General features: G+C 36.9%; 1 protein-coding gene across 1 annotated transcript in view; it reads right to left on the reverse strand.

Moving 5' to 3' along the window:
- The window catches only part of si:ch211-26b3.4 (connector enhancer of kinase suppressor of ras 2), a 160802-nt gene that overhangs the window by 99028 nt on the left and 45898 nt on the right, over positions 1-15876 (reverse strand). The window contains exons 4-7 of the mRNA XM_007892010.2: positions 14018-14105; positions 10540-10581; positions 3880-3999; positions 3582-3641 (exon numbers count right to left, since the gene is read on the reverse strand). Coding sequence (XP_007890201.2) covers positions 3582-3641; positions 3880-3999; positions 10540-10581; positions 14018-14105 — 310 coding nt within the window. The remainder of the gene's footprint in view (positions 1-3581; positions 3642-3879; positions 4000-10539; positions 10582-14017; positions 14106-15876) is intronic.

A 15876-nucleotide genomic window follows, 5' to 3' on the forward strand; every position in this document is an offset into this window, starting at 1 on the left:
TGATCGGGAAGGAGACATATAATCTTTGGTTATATTTGATTGTTTTGACACGCTCATCATCCCAGGAAAGATGTGGAAATGGCAAATAGATGAAGTAGGTGAGATTGTCACAGTGAACATTTAATCAACGGTCAACATATTAGCACTTTTCTGCCAGTGATATTTGCGTTAAACTCTGCAACATTTCAGTCTCCTAATTAGGCAATAGTGCTAAGCGATAGTACAGTAGGTCTGTAATCACACATCGCATCCTTCAGTCACCGTGGTTATCAGTTACAAGCAAATCTCAGCTGAGTCAATTTAATCATTTTAATTATCAATATGTTGTTGCCCATTTTGTAACAAAAATGTTGTCTGGTAATTTGTAGTTGGTGGAGTATCTTGTATCAATCATACAGAGTAGACAGACCAACATTTGCACTAACAGTACAAAATCTGTGAATATGTAAAGCAGTATGGATATCAGTGTGTTTCTCTCTCGCTCTCTCTCTGCGTGTCTGTGTTTTGGGTGTGTCTCTTTCTACCAATTTAATTACTTTTATAAGTTCTCTGAACCTGACACTGGTCATGTTAATCAGGAACTTTGTTGTACTGCACACAACAAAAAAAAAATCCATATGGCAACCGAACAACTTTGTGCAGTTATCCAGTATGCATAAAAGCAATGTCCTTTTGTAGTCCCATCTAATCTGACATTACGTGGACTTGGTGGTGGACTGGATTAGAGTGCGTCCTTTCACCCCTGAAATCTCATTCAAATCCAGTTCAAACAGATGGGATTTGAAGTCTCTCCTGGGTGATTGTGAGAGTCTTATGTGAAATGAGTTTGGACAATTTCAAGCAGCTCTTCATTGCTTGAATTCATAGCAGACAACTAGCCATAAATTGGCAATCTCATTGTGAAAGGAAATGGAAACCACCATATCGATGCTGGTCGGGAGTGTTCCGTTGAAGTTGGAGCAAAATCACAGTGTTGAGGCAGTGCAGAGAGAGCTTTAACCTTGCATCTTGCTATGCATCACCTAATCTGGGAGTGCTTTGTCATCGTGACTCTTCCCCAGCACTGTCACTTAGCTTGATCAGGAAGAAGAATCGTCACAAATATATTTTTAGAATCCGAAGACTACCACCAGGTATCTTCAATCTTGCTGAACATGCTCGCAAACAGATACTGGGCATCAAATTAAATTTCGATATTTATATGAGGTGCAATTGAATTGCGTGCAGCAACCGATGCCAATGTAATATTAGATTTTCAAAGTAATTAAAGAATCCTGACGTACATTTTTAAGAATCTTCAATTGAGCTAAAGATCGACGTACAATAAGTGCAGGGAGCATGTGGTTCTTGCTCTCTCCTCTGCAGAGACTGCAAATTCCAAGAGCAAGAATTGAATTGACTTCTGATGAGAATTTTATTTCCCTTGTCAATGTGAGCTAGTGCAATCCCTTGGCATTGTTATCATCACTCCCAGTGCTATTTCATTGTTAGCCGTTTGTTGCAAAGTGAGATTGGAAGTGTCAGTTTCCCTCAATGTTCAACTATTGAGACACACTTTGAGTCCTTATAGGTTACAATCAAGATTAAACCACCATGGCCATGACTGAGTGTCTTATATGGCCTTTCCAAATAAATAAATGTACCATTTTGGAAATAAATATCAGATAGGAAATGCACAGCTGACATTCTTTTCCAGATTTAATGAAAATCCATACAGAAGTATGATTCAGCAACTTATTTTCTCAATACTGTTGATTCATTTAAATAGTTCCAATCATTATTTCATCCCCAAGAAGGAAAAAAATATATTTCCAAAGATCCTACAAAGCACAGCAATGTATTTGATGCTGTGGTTTGATGCTTGTGGAGTCCTGTAGCTCAGTGGTTAGAGCACTGCAAGCAAGAGACCTGGGTTCGATGCCTTGCAGGGTGAAACCTTGGGCAAATTTCCTTACTCCACAAGCCTGATAATAATCCCTCAAGAAAATAAATAAATAAAATAATAATTTGGTCAATCAATCCATAACTGTTTGTGGGACATTGCTGTGCTCATTTGGCTGCTGCGTTTCGCCCACAAATATACAGTCAATTCACTTTAAAGTATATTCTGTGAAGGGCTTTGAGGCTTCTAGAAGATGTGAGTCAGGAGGACGTCCCAAGGCGCTAGACAGTCAGAGATTTGGACCCAAGCAGGGGGTTAGGATCAGGAGGGGTGGAGGACAGGGATGGTTGGGGCAGGAAGGTGGCTGAAGGCATGGTCGAAGAGGAGGGTCTTGAGATGTGCCTTGAAGGAGGCAAGGGAGGGAGGAAGGCGAAGGGACTGTGGGATGGAGTTCCAAATGATGGGGAAGAGAAGTTGAAGGCCCGACCTCCGATGGTGGGACGGGCTGGGTGGGAGAATTGGACCAGGGCGGAGCCTGCTGAGCAAGGCCATGGAGGGCTTTGAAGATGAGGACAAGGTTGTTGTTATCCCACCGTGTATGTATGCTTTACTTATTCAATTTACTTTTATTTTATTTCTTGCACACTCCTGTCGAATAACTTTTTATACAAATTGTAGTTACACATTGAAGATTTCAATAATATGTAAGATTAGATTTTCGTGATTTTTGGCAATTAGAGACGTCACCACATTAATACAAGAGAATTACAGATGAACAATACCCTTTGGCACTTTTGATCTCATCTTTTCAAAATGCCACTTCTATCCAAGCCAAGCTACTTCCTAAAGGTGTGTGATGTGCTGTTTCTACCATCGATAATAGTAACCAGTTCCCACGGTTGATTATAGTTTGCAAAAAGTATTATTCTGGCTTTACTGCCTCCATCCCATTTAAGGTCTCCTCGGGGCTGAAGAAACCTAGCTTATCTGGCCATTTGCTATAGATGATCCCTCTAGCAATGGAGATAAGCTTTGTCATCTTCTGCATCACCCATACATTCTGGGAAGCTTCCATGTATCACGGAGATCACTGTATAGCTTGAGTATGACTTCTTTGGATCTGAACTCAACCGGTTCAATCCTGTCCTATCCCTTTACCTGATTATAGTTTATAATATTTAACCATAGGTATTTATAATAAGCCTCATAATTTACAGAAATTAATTTACTCAGAGTTTACATGATTGAAAACATGTACATTCGAAAATCTGCAAGGGGCTGTTCAAACAAATCCACTTTGTGGATTGATTTTGTTGTGGATGATGTATATTACTTGACTAAAGAATAAGATGTTTCAAAAACCAGCAGAAGCTCCTCCATGAATACAAGACCGGTGGAAAAGCTAAGTCATTTGGAAATACTGTAATCACATGTAATGCAAGCACAGCACAAGGGACTGATGGTGTCCTGTGAGTGATGTGTTTCCATCTGCTACAAAGCTGCAGTACAAACAGATTTGCAGGAAGTTTTGCAAGTGTCTCAAAGATTCAAATAATCATCACTTCAAAATAACATTTCTCCTCCCAGAAATCCACCTCTTTTATGTTGTGATGTTCAGTAAAAGTTTCAAGTTAGGCAAGTCTATTGTGGGGTTTAGTTTATGATGAATTGATATTTTAGAAAGTGAAGTAACACTTACATTTTCTGTTGTTCCTGTGATGACGTGCAGGCCATCATAGGTAGACTTGATGTACATACCCTATGAAAAGATCAGATACATAATGAATAACTAATTTCCTGTGGTAGATCTTTCTCTTTCAGATATTGATCGATTGATGGATCCGCTGTACATTTCCTGTTTTGTACAATGAGTGTGGAGTTTGCCAAAAGCTACCTTCCAGATACATACCTCCTCATTGTACTGCTTTGACCAGAAGGTAAGATATTCTAAGTTTATTAAAGATGAATAGCAAATATTTTAAAGAATTTGTCCTTACCAAGCCCTCACTAGGCATGATGTTTGTCAGATGGACGACTTCAAGATGTGCAGACTGTGACACCAGGGAGTCTGATGAAAGTGAGATGATGTGATCACAGATCCCAGACAATGTTTTACACTGAAAAACAGAGTAGGCAAAAAGCCCAGGACAGCTGTTAGCACTGATAAATGTAAGTTACCAAGAAGTTTTCTCATCACTTCTGCCTTTTGCCAGTCACCATCTAGCTGTTATTTATGCTGAAATATCAATGCATCTCTTAATCTCTCAATGCATTTCTGTTTTCAGGATTATATGGAATTCTTACAGGATGTTTCTCAACCACCATGCTCTGACATTGCTGAGATATCAGGTCTTTTGTTTCTGTTGTCTACCTTTAATATTGACTGTATTTACATTCACGGTACAGGCAACTGGTCCTGCGTTTGTAACAAAAATGAAAAGAAATCTCTCATCTCTCCAAATACTGATTTAGGAATGTCAAACAGTCTTATGCCTTGGCTGGTACTGTACATTACCAGGACAGTGGATTCAGGAGATAAATCTGACAAGAGTTCCTACAAGCAAATTGTGAGCTCTTACAAGCTGGGAGGAAGAGAGAAAATTGCTGCCATTGATAATTCTATCCCTGTACACTGTCGCCTCATGGCAGCTCATCTTCCTACATAGCAATGCTTTCCTCGCCTAATTGTTCATAGCATAAAGAATGGCAATTCAGTAAGGAGATGAAAGGAAAGCCTGTGCGAGTGGCAAGATTTCAAAGCATGGGCTAGCTCCTCCTTCAATCTTCTCCCTCCCAATCCACCCATCTCTCTCTCTCCAATTACTTGGAACAGAACATATCAAACTATCTTATTCTAGACTTAGTTTTCTTGCGCTAATAATCGTTTGATAAATTCGATTGCCAGATATTTCTGGTGCAGGCAAAATGATTTACTAAGGTATTGAAACTCAAAAAAAAGTGAAAACCAACACTTAACATTGCTAATTGATTTGGGCTTGAATTGCAAAGATTTTCTCCCACCATCAACCATCAAATGCATTAACATTTGTATCTGTGAAAAAAAATCACTTTCTGCAGATAAGCCCCTGGCACCTTTATGCTTGGTATCATTGATTATTCTAACCAGAGAAAACACAATTTTAAAAATGAAGGGCAGCGCTGAAAAACAGCAAAAAATTATATTAAAATTCCAATGATAAAATGATTTCTTTATAAATCCAGCTCAAAATGATATATTCTGAAAATAAATTGTTTCAGAAGAAAACAAAACAATCCAGGCAGTCACTGTAGAAGAGGTCGATTCAATGCTCATTATAGGCTCTACTGCAGTTTGACCAGGGATTGTGCATTTTTCTGTTCTGCTATAAATTATGTACGAAGAGCAAATAATCAAAGGCAAATTGAGAATGTTCACATTTCAGTACAAGCTAGAAAAATCTTTTCTAAAGTAATGTTCGCTGGATGTGTTGGTATTTTATATGAATCTTCCTTGTCATTTATTTTAGGATGCCTGGGGTCAGCAAAGACTCCCCCATCTGTTTATGTGCAGTGTTTAATTTGTACTCGCGTTGATTTGTATGTTTGCCCCTCTGGGTGACTTAGGAAGACTCAGAAACAGGAATTGTTTTAAAATCAAAACATACTGTGCTGATATCACAAAAGGCAGCAGCCACAGAATAAAAAAATACATTCTGCTCGTTTAACAAGTCTGGATTGCGAATGAGCCCCACGTAATTAAACTGGTATAGAGTGTCCAAAATCAGCACTTAGGAAGCTCAAGGAGAAATAGATAAATTGAAATAGACATGCTGCTAGGGAGAGTGAACCACCTTTCAGTCACAGGCTCCACAGATAGAATGAAACATAAACCTTTCTCACACTGGAAAGGCTGTTTGCCAATAACCCACTGAATATGGAATTCATTCTGAGAGCGTGGGGAGTAAATAATCCCAACTGCCACTCATGTAAGACCAATTCAGAACTATGAAGAACTGCAACTTACTAACAAGTGTTCCATATCACCACAAATATGGACACAGAGGATAGGATTTCATGTTATTTACAAAAATGTAAATATTAAAATATATTTACATTTTTGTTGGACTATTACTTTGAGTTGTCCAGAAGATGTGAAAAGTGGGTATCTTCCCTGAGGGCAGATTGAATTCTTGTATCATTGGCATCAGCCAGGGCTCCAAATTGAAATTGAACGATCCATTGTCTCATGGAACTGGAATAAATTTCTGAGGCATTTGGCCCTTAGATTTTACAGGAATGTAATGGAATGTTCTTGTGTGGCCATAGTACCAACCACTGGGTTGAGAGGGATCTTGCCAGGTCAGGCTCCTTCCCACAATGTCAATTTAAAAATAATAATTGTTCCTTTTTTTAAAACATATATTTAAAAATATATTTATATGTATGGTGCCAGTGAGTTCGAAATTTAGATGTCTGTGGGAGGCAAATTATTCAAATGTTCTATTTTTGAAATATTAACTGACGCAACTCGGGGGGGTGCAGTAAAGAAGGAAATGGATCCAACGACAACAATCCTAGCTCCCATATCTGAATAAATTATTCAAATGAAAGACCACTGAATAACAAAACATATATTTAATGATCTATAACGCACACTATTGGTATGATACCAGCAATATACCAATTATAATGCAATATTATAATAATATTTGCATTGATCTGCTTTGTGTTGATATATCTCAAAGTGCTTCATGCAAAAGTTTGTTCGAAGTATACTGATCGCTGTGTTGGAGCCACACACCACAACTAATCAGAATCAGTAATATCTCACTAGCAACATTCAGACAAATGACTAATTAATCTTGTTTTTGGTGACTGCTAAATAATAATAATAATCCTTTCATTGAATGCTAGGGGGGAGTACTGAACAATATACAGTCAATTCACTTTACAGTATATCCTGTGAAGCTCTTTGAGACGTCTCAATGACATGATAAGGCACTATATCAAATGAAAGGATTATTATTAGTATTAATATGCCAGCAGACCTCCCTGCTTTTTTTGTTATTGTGTTGCAGAATCTTTGATGTCTGCCTGAACCTCCGGTAATAGCTGATCTAAAGCACTGTAATAGTTACAGTACTCAGTGGGGCATAAAACCAGATTATTAGCTGATGTGGGGTTTGAATCCATAACCTTTAATCCAAGGGCAAGAGTGATGTATATCTGAAGCAGACTGACACATCACTGCGATATTCCTTGTGTTCTACTCATGTTACTATCTAAAGCAAAATAAAAATGACACCAAATTCATCTGCTTTAGAAATGGATGGATTTTCTTTGGAGGAGTTTCTCATGCACCATGAGAATGTGACCATTCTTCCTCTAACTGACTTCAAGCTGGATATAGTCAAAAAGAATATCATTTATCTTCACTAATGGATGTGCAATATTGATTTCATCTCGAGACTTCAATCTCTTATTCTCTCTTTCCATTGGAACCTTTCTTTCCTTGCACTATTTTATCAATAATGCAATGGTAACTGCTCCTCTGGTCTTTTTGCCCTTGTTCCTTCCAAGCTTCCTACACACTGGAAAGTAACACACTAGTATATATCAATCAAAATATTGATGTGTAAATCCAAAGGGTATGAATTGATTTCAGCTCTGGTCAGAAATGCTCCTTTAAAGTTCTCGGACAGCCCAATAAGTTCTAAAGAACAGTTTAAAACTTCTCAAAGACAATCGGCTCTTTTGTAAAACAAAAAGCATAAATCAGGCTACCTGCTCTGAATTGCTTTATTGTTGGTAGTGATATTGTTTTCAATAGTGTTAGCAAGGTATGAAAGGGGGCCATTCCACTGAAGGTGATTTTTTTCAGAAAAGGACTCCAAATATGTTCTTCTTTTAATTTTACACCACCATAAAATAGAGAAGGTGCAACCATTCCCAGTGACAGGATCTGACAGTCCTACGGAATACAGGGGCTCATTTTTATTTGAAATTAAGCAGAGCAAAAAAAAACAATGCCACATATCTTGAGCAAATGATGTGTAAATTGCACCAAAAACATAGTTGCATTTTACTGATGCCCAGTTTCCATTTGACAGCCTCTTTACCGCTTCCTGTTTCTGGCAGTGAGTGTATTCTTTTTGTTCTTAGAGGAAATACAAATGGGAAAACTCCACTCTCTTAGACAGTCACACTTTGGGCTATTACATTCAATCTTCATTTAATTTGTGGGTCTTTGAATGGGTGAAGGGTGTCATCCACATTTTGTGCTTTAATGAGGAACCTGTCAATTGTCTTTGAGATTTACATGGAGTGTAAAATTGCAGCAATTTACAGATAAATGAAAACTCACTAAGAACTTGTTTGGAAATTCTTCCCAAATCAAAGTAGATAATACATGGATATGAATCCTGTCAGTTTTGTAACTTACTGACAGGTATTTCAGCAGCTAAATTTTCAGTTGTGAAGGCAACAAACCATCAAAGCTTTGTCAACAATATACGGGAGTAATGACTTGGTTCTTTGTCAATGGTAAGCTATGTAAATAGGGTGGGACTTTGGGTCTTTCACATACAGTCAGTCAATTTCATGGCAACAGTAAAACACTTAAAAATAACTAGAGAGATTCTTAATGCTGTACGTGAGGCTCTTCCCTAATAACTATTTCTGGGACTATCTCCAACCTGTCTATATAGACAGATGGTGTGAAAACCCTCTGAGAATGACAACAGCTTTTTTTGCAGCTAGATTTTAATTGTGTAGTTAATTTCAAGAAAGTCTTGATTTAGGAATTTTCTTTTAATAGTGGTAGCTTAGAGAGACACACACTGGCATACTAACAACCACATTACTTCTTTTTTAAAGTACAACATTGAAATAAAAATAAATGGGAATGATGGCCAATAAAATCATGCCGTTTGTTCAGTGAGTATTTAGTGAAAACTTTAAATAAAAAGCTTGTTCACAGTTAATTTGAAGTAATATTAACTGAGCACTTTACAACTGACCAGCTTTTTACAGGATCCATAGAGGAACCCCATGAATGAAAACACAACCAGAACAACAAGATTACATTTGTATAGGGCCTTTCACGTCGAGAGGACGTCCAAGGAGCTGGACAGTGTACAGCATTTCAGATCCAAGCTGGGGTCGGGAGGGAGAAAGGAAGGGAGGGGAAGTGACCAATGGCATGGTCGAAGAGGAGGGTTTTGAGGCAGGACTTGAAGGAGTCTTTTTTCGTTCAAAAAGGAACAAAATCAATGATTTTTCTTCACCAACGAGTACACTAGACTCTTACACAGACAAGGTAGAAAATAATACATGCGATGGTTAAAGCCAACAGTGGCAAGATAAATAGGTCCACTAGTAAGTCTGACTTGACAGCTGACAAATAAACAAGTCGCAAGTGGCTTATAACCAGCCTCAAGAGGAGATATGTACTGCAGCCAAGTAGAATCTATTGGTAACTACTGAATTAATCATTCAACTGGGGAAAAATGAACTTTAAGGAATATATTTATAGTTTTGTGCCTTAAGAAATACAATAGAACTTCTTCATTGCTGTGATTTTACAATCAAGGTCTTATAAATAGAATTTTACATTGACTTGTTATTCAATATTAAACTGTGGCATTCGCACTTTATATAAACATAACTTGGGAGGAGTGTAACATTAACATACTCAAACCAGAACTTAGCTTTGTAAAAAAAAACTGCTTCTTGTAAATTATGAAGCTGCATTTCAGAACTTGAAGGGACAGTACATTGGGATGAATGGAAATTCTGAAATTTAAATCCAAGCTCATATCTGAGGGTTACCAGATCTCTGGTGCCTGATACCTGTTAAATTGTATCTGTCAGTTTCCACCACAAGGGTACAAATAGTAAACATAAAGGAGTTTACAGAGAAAAAANCACAATTTGATACTCAGGAAATGATCACTAGGTTTTAAACTACTCACTTAAATGTCAGGTTGACCTGAACCATACACAGTCAAGGTATAATTGGTTTAATTCTCAACGTTCAGTGGACAATTATCCAATAACCTTAAAACTCAGAGCTGAACATATCTTCCAGTGCAAGGCAGCAGTCAAAAATTCTCACCGCCAATTGCCAATCGAAGTGGTTTAATTTTCATCTCCGATGTTCGCAAGTACTATTTTGCAACACAGTTTCTGTTGAACTCCAATTTGTTATATTAGATATGGCATATACTGGCTGAGGACTAAGAGCTAAGGGTACAGAGTGAATTTAATTTTAGCAATGGAGTTGAATTGAATTGAATTCAATCCACTGTGTGTTTGAACTTTGATCTAATGCTGATTTGGATTCCATAAGATGACAACTTCTTTTATGTTCTCATGTTGGGAGAATTTCAAAATGACTCAAAACTCTTTCTTGTAATGACCGTGCTAGTCTTTATGTTAGTTCATTCAAGTATACATAAATGGAAATGTTCTACACTGAGTGGCCAACGTATTGTGTTTGTTCCTCGAAGGACAATCCTGGAGGTCTTGTCTCTCTGCTGATAATACTTTTTGTACCAACAAGAGGTTTTGAATTCTGTCACTTTGGGATACCCCTCCCTTCATCAGATGCAAAATAGGAAGAAGCAATTCTAAGCTGAGGCTTATTATAAAAGCATGGCAAAAGTTAAAGAACTCACCACATGTAGAATCTTATTTTCAGTTTCATAAACTGTGCAATCCTGCAAGAAAAGGGGATATTAGGTCACCATTCTTATTCCACTATCATAGCAGATGATGCTACTGAAGAGTTTACAGCTCCTAAGCACAGACCATTATTGTCTAGTTAATGACGTGGAAATCAATAACAGTATAAATATAAGGAGACAAAATCAAATTGAGAAAAGCAACTTGATAAATTATAAGCCAATTAATTTGTTGGCATCAGCAGTTAGGTTTCTACAATGATTTAAATGGTATTAGTCAGTTCTGTTGTGGCATATTGCTTCACAAAAGTTTTATTCAAGTTTCAGTAAGTATTTCTAAGATGCAAAACTTAAACAACAAAATAACAGTAGCAAGTATCGGTATTTCATAAAATGTTTTAAAATTAAAAAAATGAAAGGATGAAATAGAGTGTTCACTATGACTTGTAGTTTAATTCTTATACAATGCTTGCCAAGATCCATAATCTTAGCCTTCTATTTTTTTGAGTTGTTTTTTGCCTCAATACAAAAGCACCATGGGAGTCTCAGTACCAATACTGGCTTTATCATTTACTGAGAACCTTTTGGGGTTGGTTTTGTTTAATTTCACATAGTTTGACGATGTAAGAATAGTGCCTGCGCTCTGCTTCGATTTTATTTAAATAGATTTCTTTTTAAAAAAAGAAGTCATTTGCATGTATCAGACCATACGACACAATTCTGTTTGCTTTTCCAGTTTAATTTACTGGAAAGTTCCAAACTTATCTGTAGCTCTGTTCTTCATTATACTGCAGATGTAGCTTCAGAAATCTATATTTATTTTTGTTACATGGGTCGTTTTTCTCTTGAAAGCTTTCAAAGTTCTGCATTTTCTTCTTCATCTTCCAGCTGTTTCATTTGGTCAGGTGAGCATTTGCTTTTGCTGAGCAAAACAGACACCCATTAAAGCTGAAGCTCACCCAATTGTTATTAAATCCTGTTGGCAGTGATGGTTCAGTGTGATCTTCATACCCTCACACTTTCATTAGAAACATTAAAAAAAACTGTCATTCATAACTCAGAAAAAAATGGGTTAAGAAAATATTCTTTCAACACACAAACAAACTTAATACTACACAACTGCTGAATCCTGCCTATAATATTTTAGGAGTTCACCTTATGTCAAGAAATTAAACTTTCAGTTGCAGAATTATCACTTGTTTATAAATATTACATTTGTATAGCGCCTTACACATCGGGAGGATGTCACAAGGTGCTGGACAGTCAGGGATTTGGACCCGAGCTTGGGGTCGGGATCAGGGAGGGTGGAGGGCAGGGAGGGTGGCCGAATGCTTGGTCAAAGAGGAGGGTTTTGAGACGCACCTTGCAGGAGGCAAGGGAGGGAGTGTTTAATAAATAATAAACAGAATTGTTTATGTTGAAAATGCAAGTTCTAAACTGGAGCAAATATTGAGTATTTAACCTTACGTACTACTAGTGCTCTAAACCATACTCAGTTATAGATATCTTATATTGCATTGGAAAATGAACAGAAAAAGATATTTCTTTTCCATTTCAGTTTTCGAGGGAATCATGTTTTACACCATGCAGAGCCTTGAAACTAATGCCACTGCCGCTGTGTAAATCCATTTACGCCACATCATCAAAGAAAATAAGATCAAAGCCAAAGGTGAGCATCCCCTGTTCTTGCTTTGAATTTCACTGAATGAAGGTCTATGCCCTGTGATCTTGGTGCATCGCACATTAGGCGATAGAAATGCTGTTGGAGTTATCTTGTGAGATTTGCAGCCAGTTCAGAGAAGACTGTAATATGCTTGCAGCGCCTACTGAAAGGATCTTCTTAATTGAAATTCATTCAACCCCAGCACTGGCTCTTTCATAATTATTGTAAATAACGTGACCAATCTCTTCATTCATTACATTCTTACATCCAGAAGGAACATGTCTTTTCATAATATAATATTGAAATCAGATGTGACTTTCAATGTGAATAATTGTTTGAGTCACGATAAATTTGCAAAGAAAGGTTTCAGAAAATGACTGTTGCAACAAAAAAGGAATAAAGAAGATAGTCTTCCCTGTGAAATATTGAGTGACCCAGTTAATTCAATCAAACTATATTTATCTCAGTATGCACGTAATTCAGTGAGGTCCATGCGTAGCCAGACCAAATGTTCACAAGCATTTTAAAAGACTTGATCAGAATGAGTTATTTTGACAAATTAAACTGCTCATTTGAGGAAAAAGCAAATCTAGATCCAGTAATTTGGCAAGCATGTTTGCACAAGTGAACTGAGAGAATGCACTATTCAAAACATCACGAGCAGAAAAATGTTGCAAAACATTTTTGACAGTTCACAGAATATTGTGCAAAAATCAAGAAAACGAGGTGTTGTATAAACAGTTTGTTGTGTTGTGCTATTGGTATTCAGTAGCTTAAGGGAGAAAGGTAAACTGATGTTGTGCTTGTCAAAAGGAAATATAATTTGTGAACATTAATGATCTCTTGGCAGTGCAGCACATGCTACATATGAATAAGGACCTTCTAAGCTTTCCATGCCAAAGCATAAATGCACAGCAATTTATTATCACTTTACTGGTTCCATAAAGCCCTGTGGTGTTGACTGCACAATGGCTGGATGTCATAGTGCTATACAGAGCAGTCAGTTAACATCTTTAAGAAGATTAGCCACAGAGCAATAGAGGAACATTAAAGATTCCTTTGTAAAATGCAATCAAACAAATTCGAAATTAGATATCACTTACAAAATAAAACCGCAAAATCAATATTTAAATTATATCGTGAATTGCAGTATCCAGAATAGATTGCTCTAAATAAAAATGTCCTTTCTGATCATTCTCGCATTTTTGTGATTCAAGGAGAACTAATCCAGTGTCTGAATAAATGTTTCTGACTGGATTCCAAATCACTTATGGTTGAATGCAGTGGTAGCATCAAAAGTATTTCTTAACAATCAAAATAATTGGCCATGAAGTGCAGATATAAGATACACGTACATCTTATCCCTTCTGTCAGTTCGGATCTTTCTTCCTAACCTTTTCCATTTCTTAAGTTTTGGACAAGTCGATTTCAGTGGTTAAAAAGGTATCCCACTTTACTTTTAAAGGCAGACAAAGCACATTACATGAATGAGACTGCATCCAAGGTTCACTAATTGACTCTTCCCGAATGTGCTGTTTGTTGGATTCTTCAATCAAATCAAGCACATGTGTGATTGATATCTTTTGACTCGAGCGTGTCCTGTAATCGAATCTATCTGAAATTGCCAAAACCACAAACAAACTTTCCAAATCCAAAAGTCGAACAAGACTTTCAGATTACTGTTAAAAAAACATTTTGGGGGGAAGGGGTGATATTAAAGAGAGAGTGGAATAGAGAGAACAAAAGCACTTGATTTAAATCTGATGATCGAATAATAATAGTTGGTTGACAGTTTAACAAGTTGCTTACCTGTTGCACAATGGTTGTTAGTTCCAGGCACAGCTGAACAATGTTGTTTTTCAGAAGTGAATATTCTGTCACACTGACAAATGGAGACCTAAAGTGGGAACATGTTTATGTAAGATTATAAATTGAAGTCCTCAACATGGACTGTGGACTGATCACAACAACTACATTATGTAGTCTCACTTTCTTAATTGCAGGCAAAACACAACCACGTTAAGAAGTAAACAAGGGATACATATATGTAAAATAAAGCTCAGAGAGCATGGGTTATATGAATCACAAGCATCAGATGCAGTACGTAAGAGTGTGATTCAAATTTTTACTGTGGGTAAAATGCCAGTCCTCAATGTGTATTCTTTTCTGTTACTCAATTAGAATTTCTGTGTGGCATTTCATCCAGAACATCAGAATATAATTCATCTTAAAATAGAAACTTGGAAAACAATTCAACTTTGTGTTTCTTTAATTAATCCGCTTGACAATTTGTAAGTGGTGTCACCAGTGTCATAATCGATTCAAGCAGCTGAAACAAACGTCCCTTTTCACACTGGCAGAAGTATAACCGGATGTCATATGTTATGTTCACCCAAACTGTTGGTTCAGCTTGAAAACAAGTACATATGATTCAATTAGGCTGTGAAAGGATGATTACACTGAATACTGCAGACCAGAACTTTGAGAGAATGTATAGCTCAGTACTGTACTAAGCTTTACATGAACATTAATTATCCTAAAACATGCTACACCCAACACAAGAATAACAATTTTCATACATGTCTATTCAACAGTCCATGAGAACAAAACATATTAATCAGTCAAACGTAATTATTAGAAATTCTTTTTTTGTGCAATAAGTGACATAAACTAACACAGGCATTAACAAACCTATAGTTCTTGTGAGTGCAGTGTTGGTTGATTGTGTGCAGCATGTATGAACCTGACTTTAACATCATACCACATATTCTGAGAAGATTTGGTTATGGAGTAAAATGTTTCAAAGGCGAGAGAAATTATAAATGTCATGTTTTATATTATGATCCTATCAGACGTGACAAGCTTGTGATAATGAACTCATCTCGATAACGAGTCCTTTAACCTGCAGTACACATTGTATTTAGTTAGGTTAGAATTGGTTAGAGATTTCTCATGTTATTAGATTCAGCTGGAAATGTTGACTGGAAATGGGAAATCTTTTTCTTTCCCCGAAGGTCAATGTCCCATGTGGAAAAATGAGGCTGCATTTAAAAGCAATAGAGAAGCCTTTTATCTAATGTTAACATATTAGAACAAAGAGGAAAAAAGACTGCATTCCTCTCTGATGTTTTGATCATCATCTGCTAATGACAGTTGCTAATACACAGGATGTGCACAGAGTGATTCTCATTCTGCTTAATGCACCAGATTTAAGGAAATCAGCTTTCTTTCTTTAGGATGTAACAATTTTTTCCAACAGTCAATGAAACATTTCAATGCAGCAGTCAGCTTTTTGGAACAAATTTAAGCCAATAATCACGGTAATTCTTATGTGATTATACATTCATAATTTAGTACATACATCATTAATAAAATGTATTAAAGAGGCATGATTCAAATAATGTTGTTTTCATTTATGTTTTAAAAAATATGTTGTATTTGGTTCCAGCAGTTTCCCTACACCTTCAGGAATTGGTTCCAATCTAGTTCAGACTGACGTGCGCATCCTAAAGAAATAATTTGAGCAAGAATGTTGGTGAGCAACACACTTATTAAAAATGGGCTCACATTGGTATTAGAAGACATTAATTTGGCAATGTCGCTGAATAGGCCAGAGGTGAGCGAGTTGGGAAATCAAAATGACACCTGGGATCATGGCTGCTTTTCTG

This window comes from Callorhinchus milii, unplaced genomic scaffold (assembly GCF_018977255.1).
Source record: "Callorhinchus milii isolate IMCB2004 unplaced genomic scaffold, IMCB_Cmil_1.0 Scaffold15, whole genome shotgun sequence".
Classification (NCBI taxonomy): domain Eukaryota; kingdom Metazoa; phylum Chordata; class Chondrichthyes; order Chimaeriformes; family Callorhinchidae; genus Callorhinchus; species Callorhinchus milii.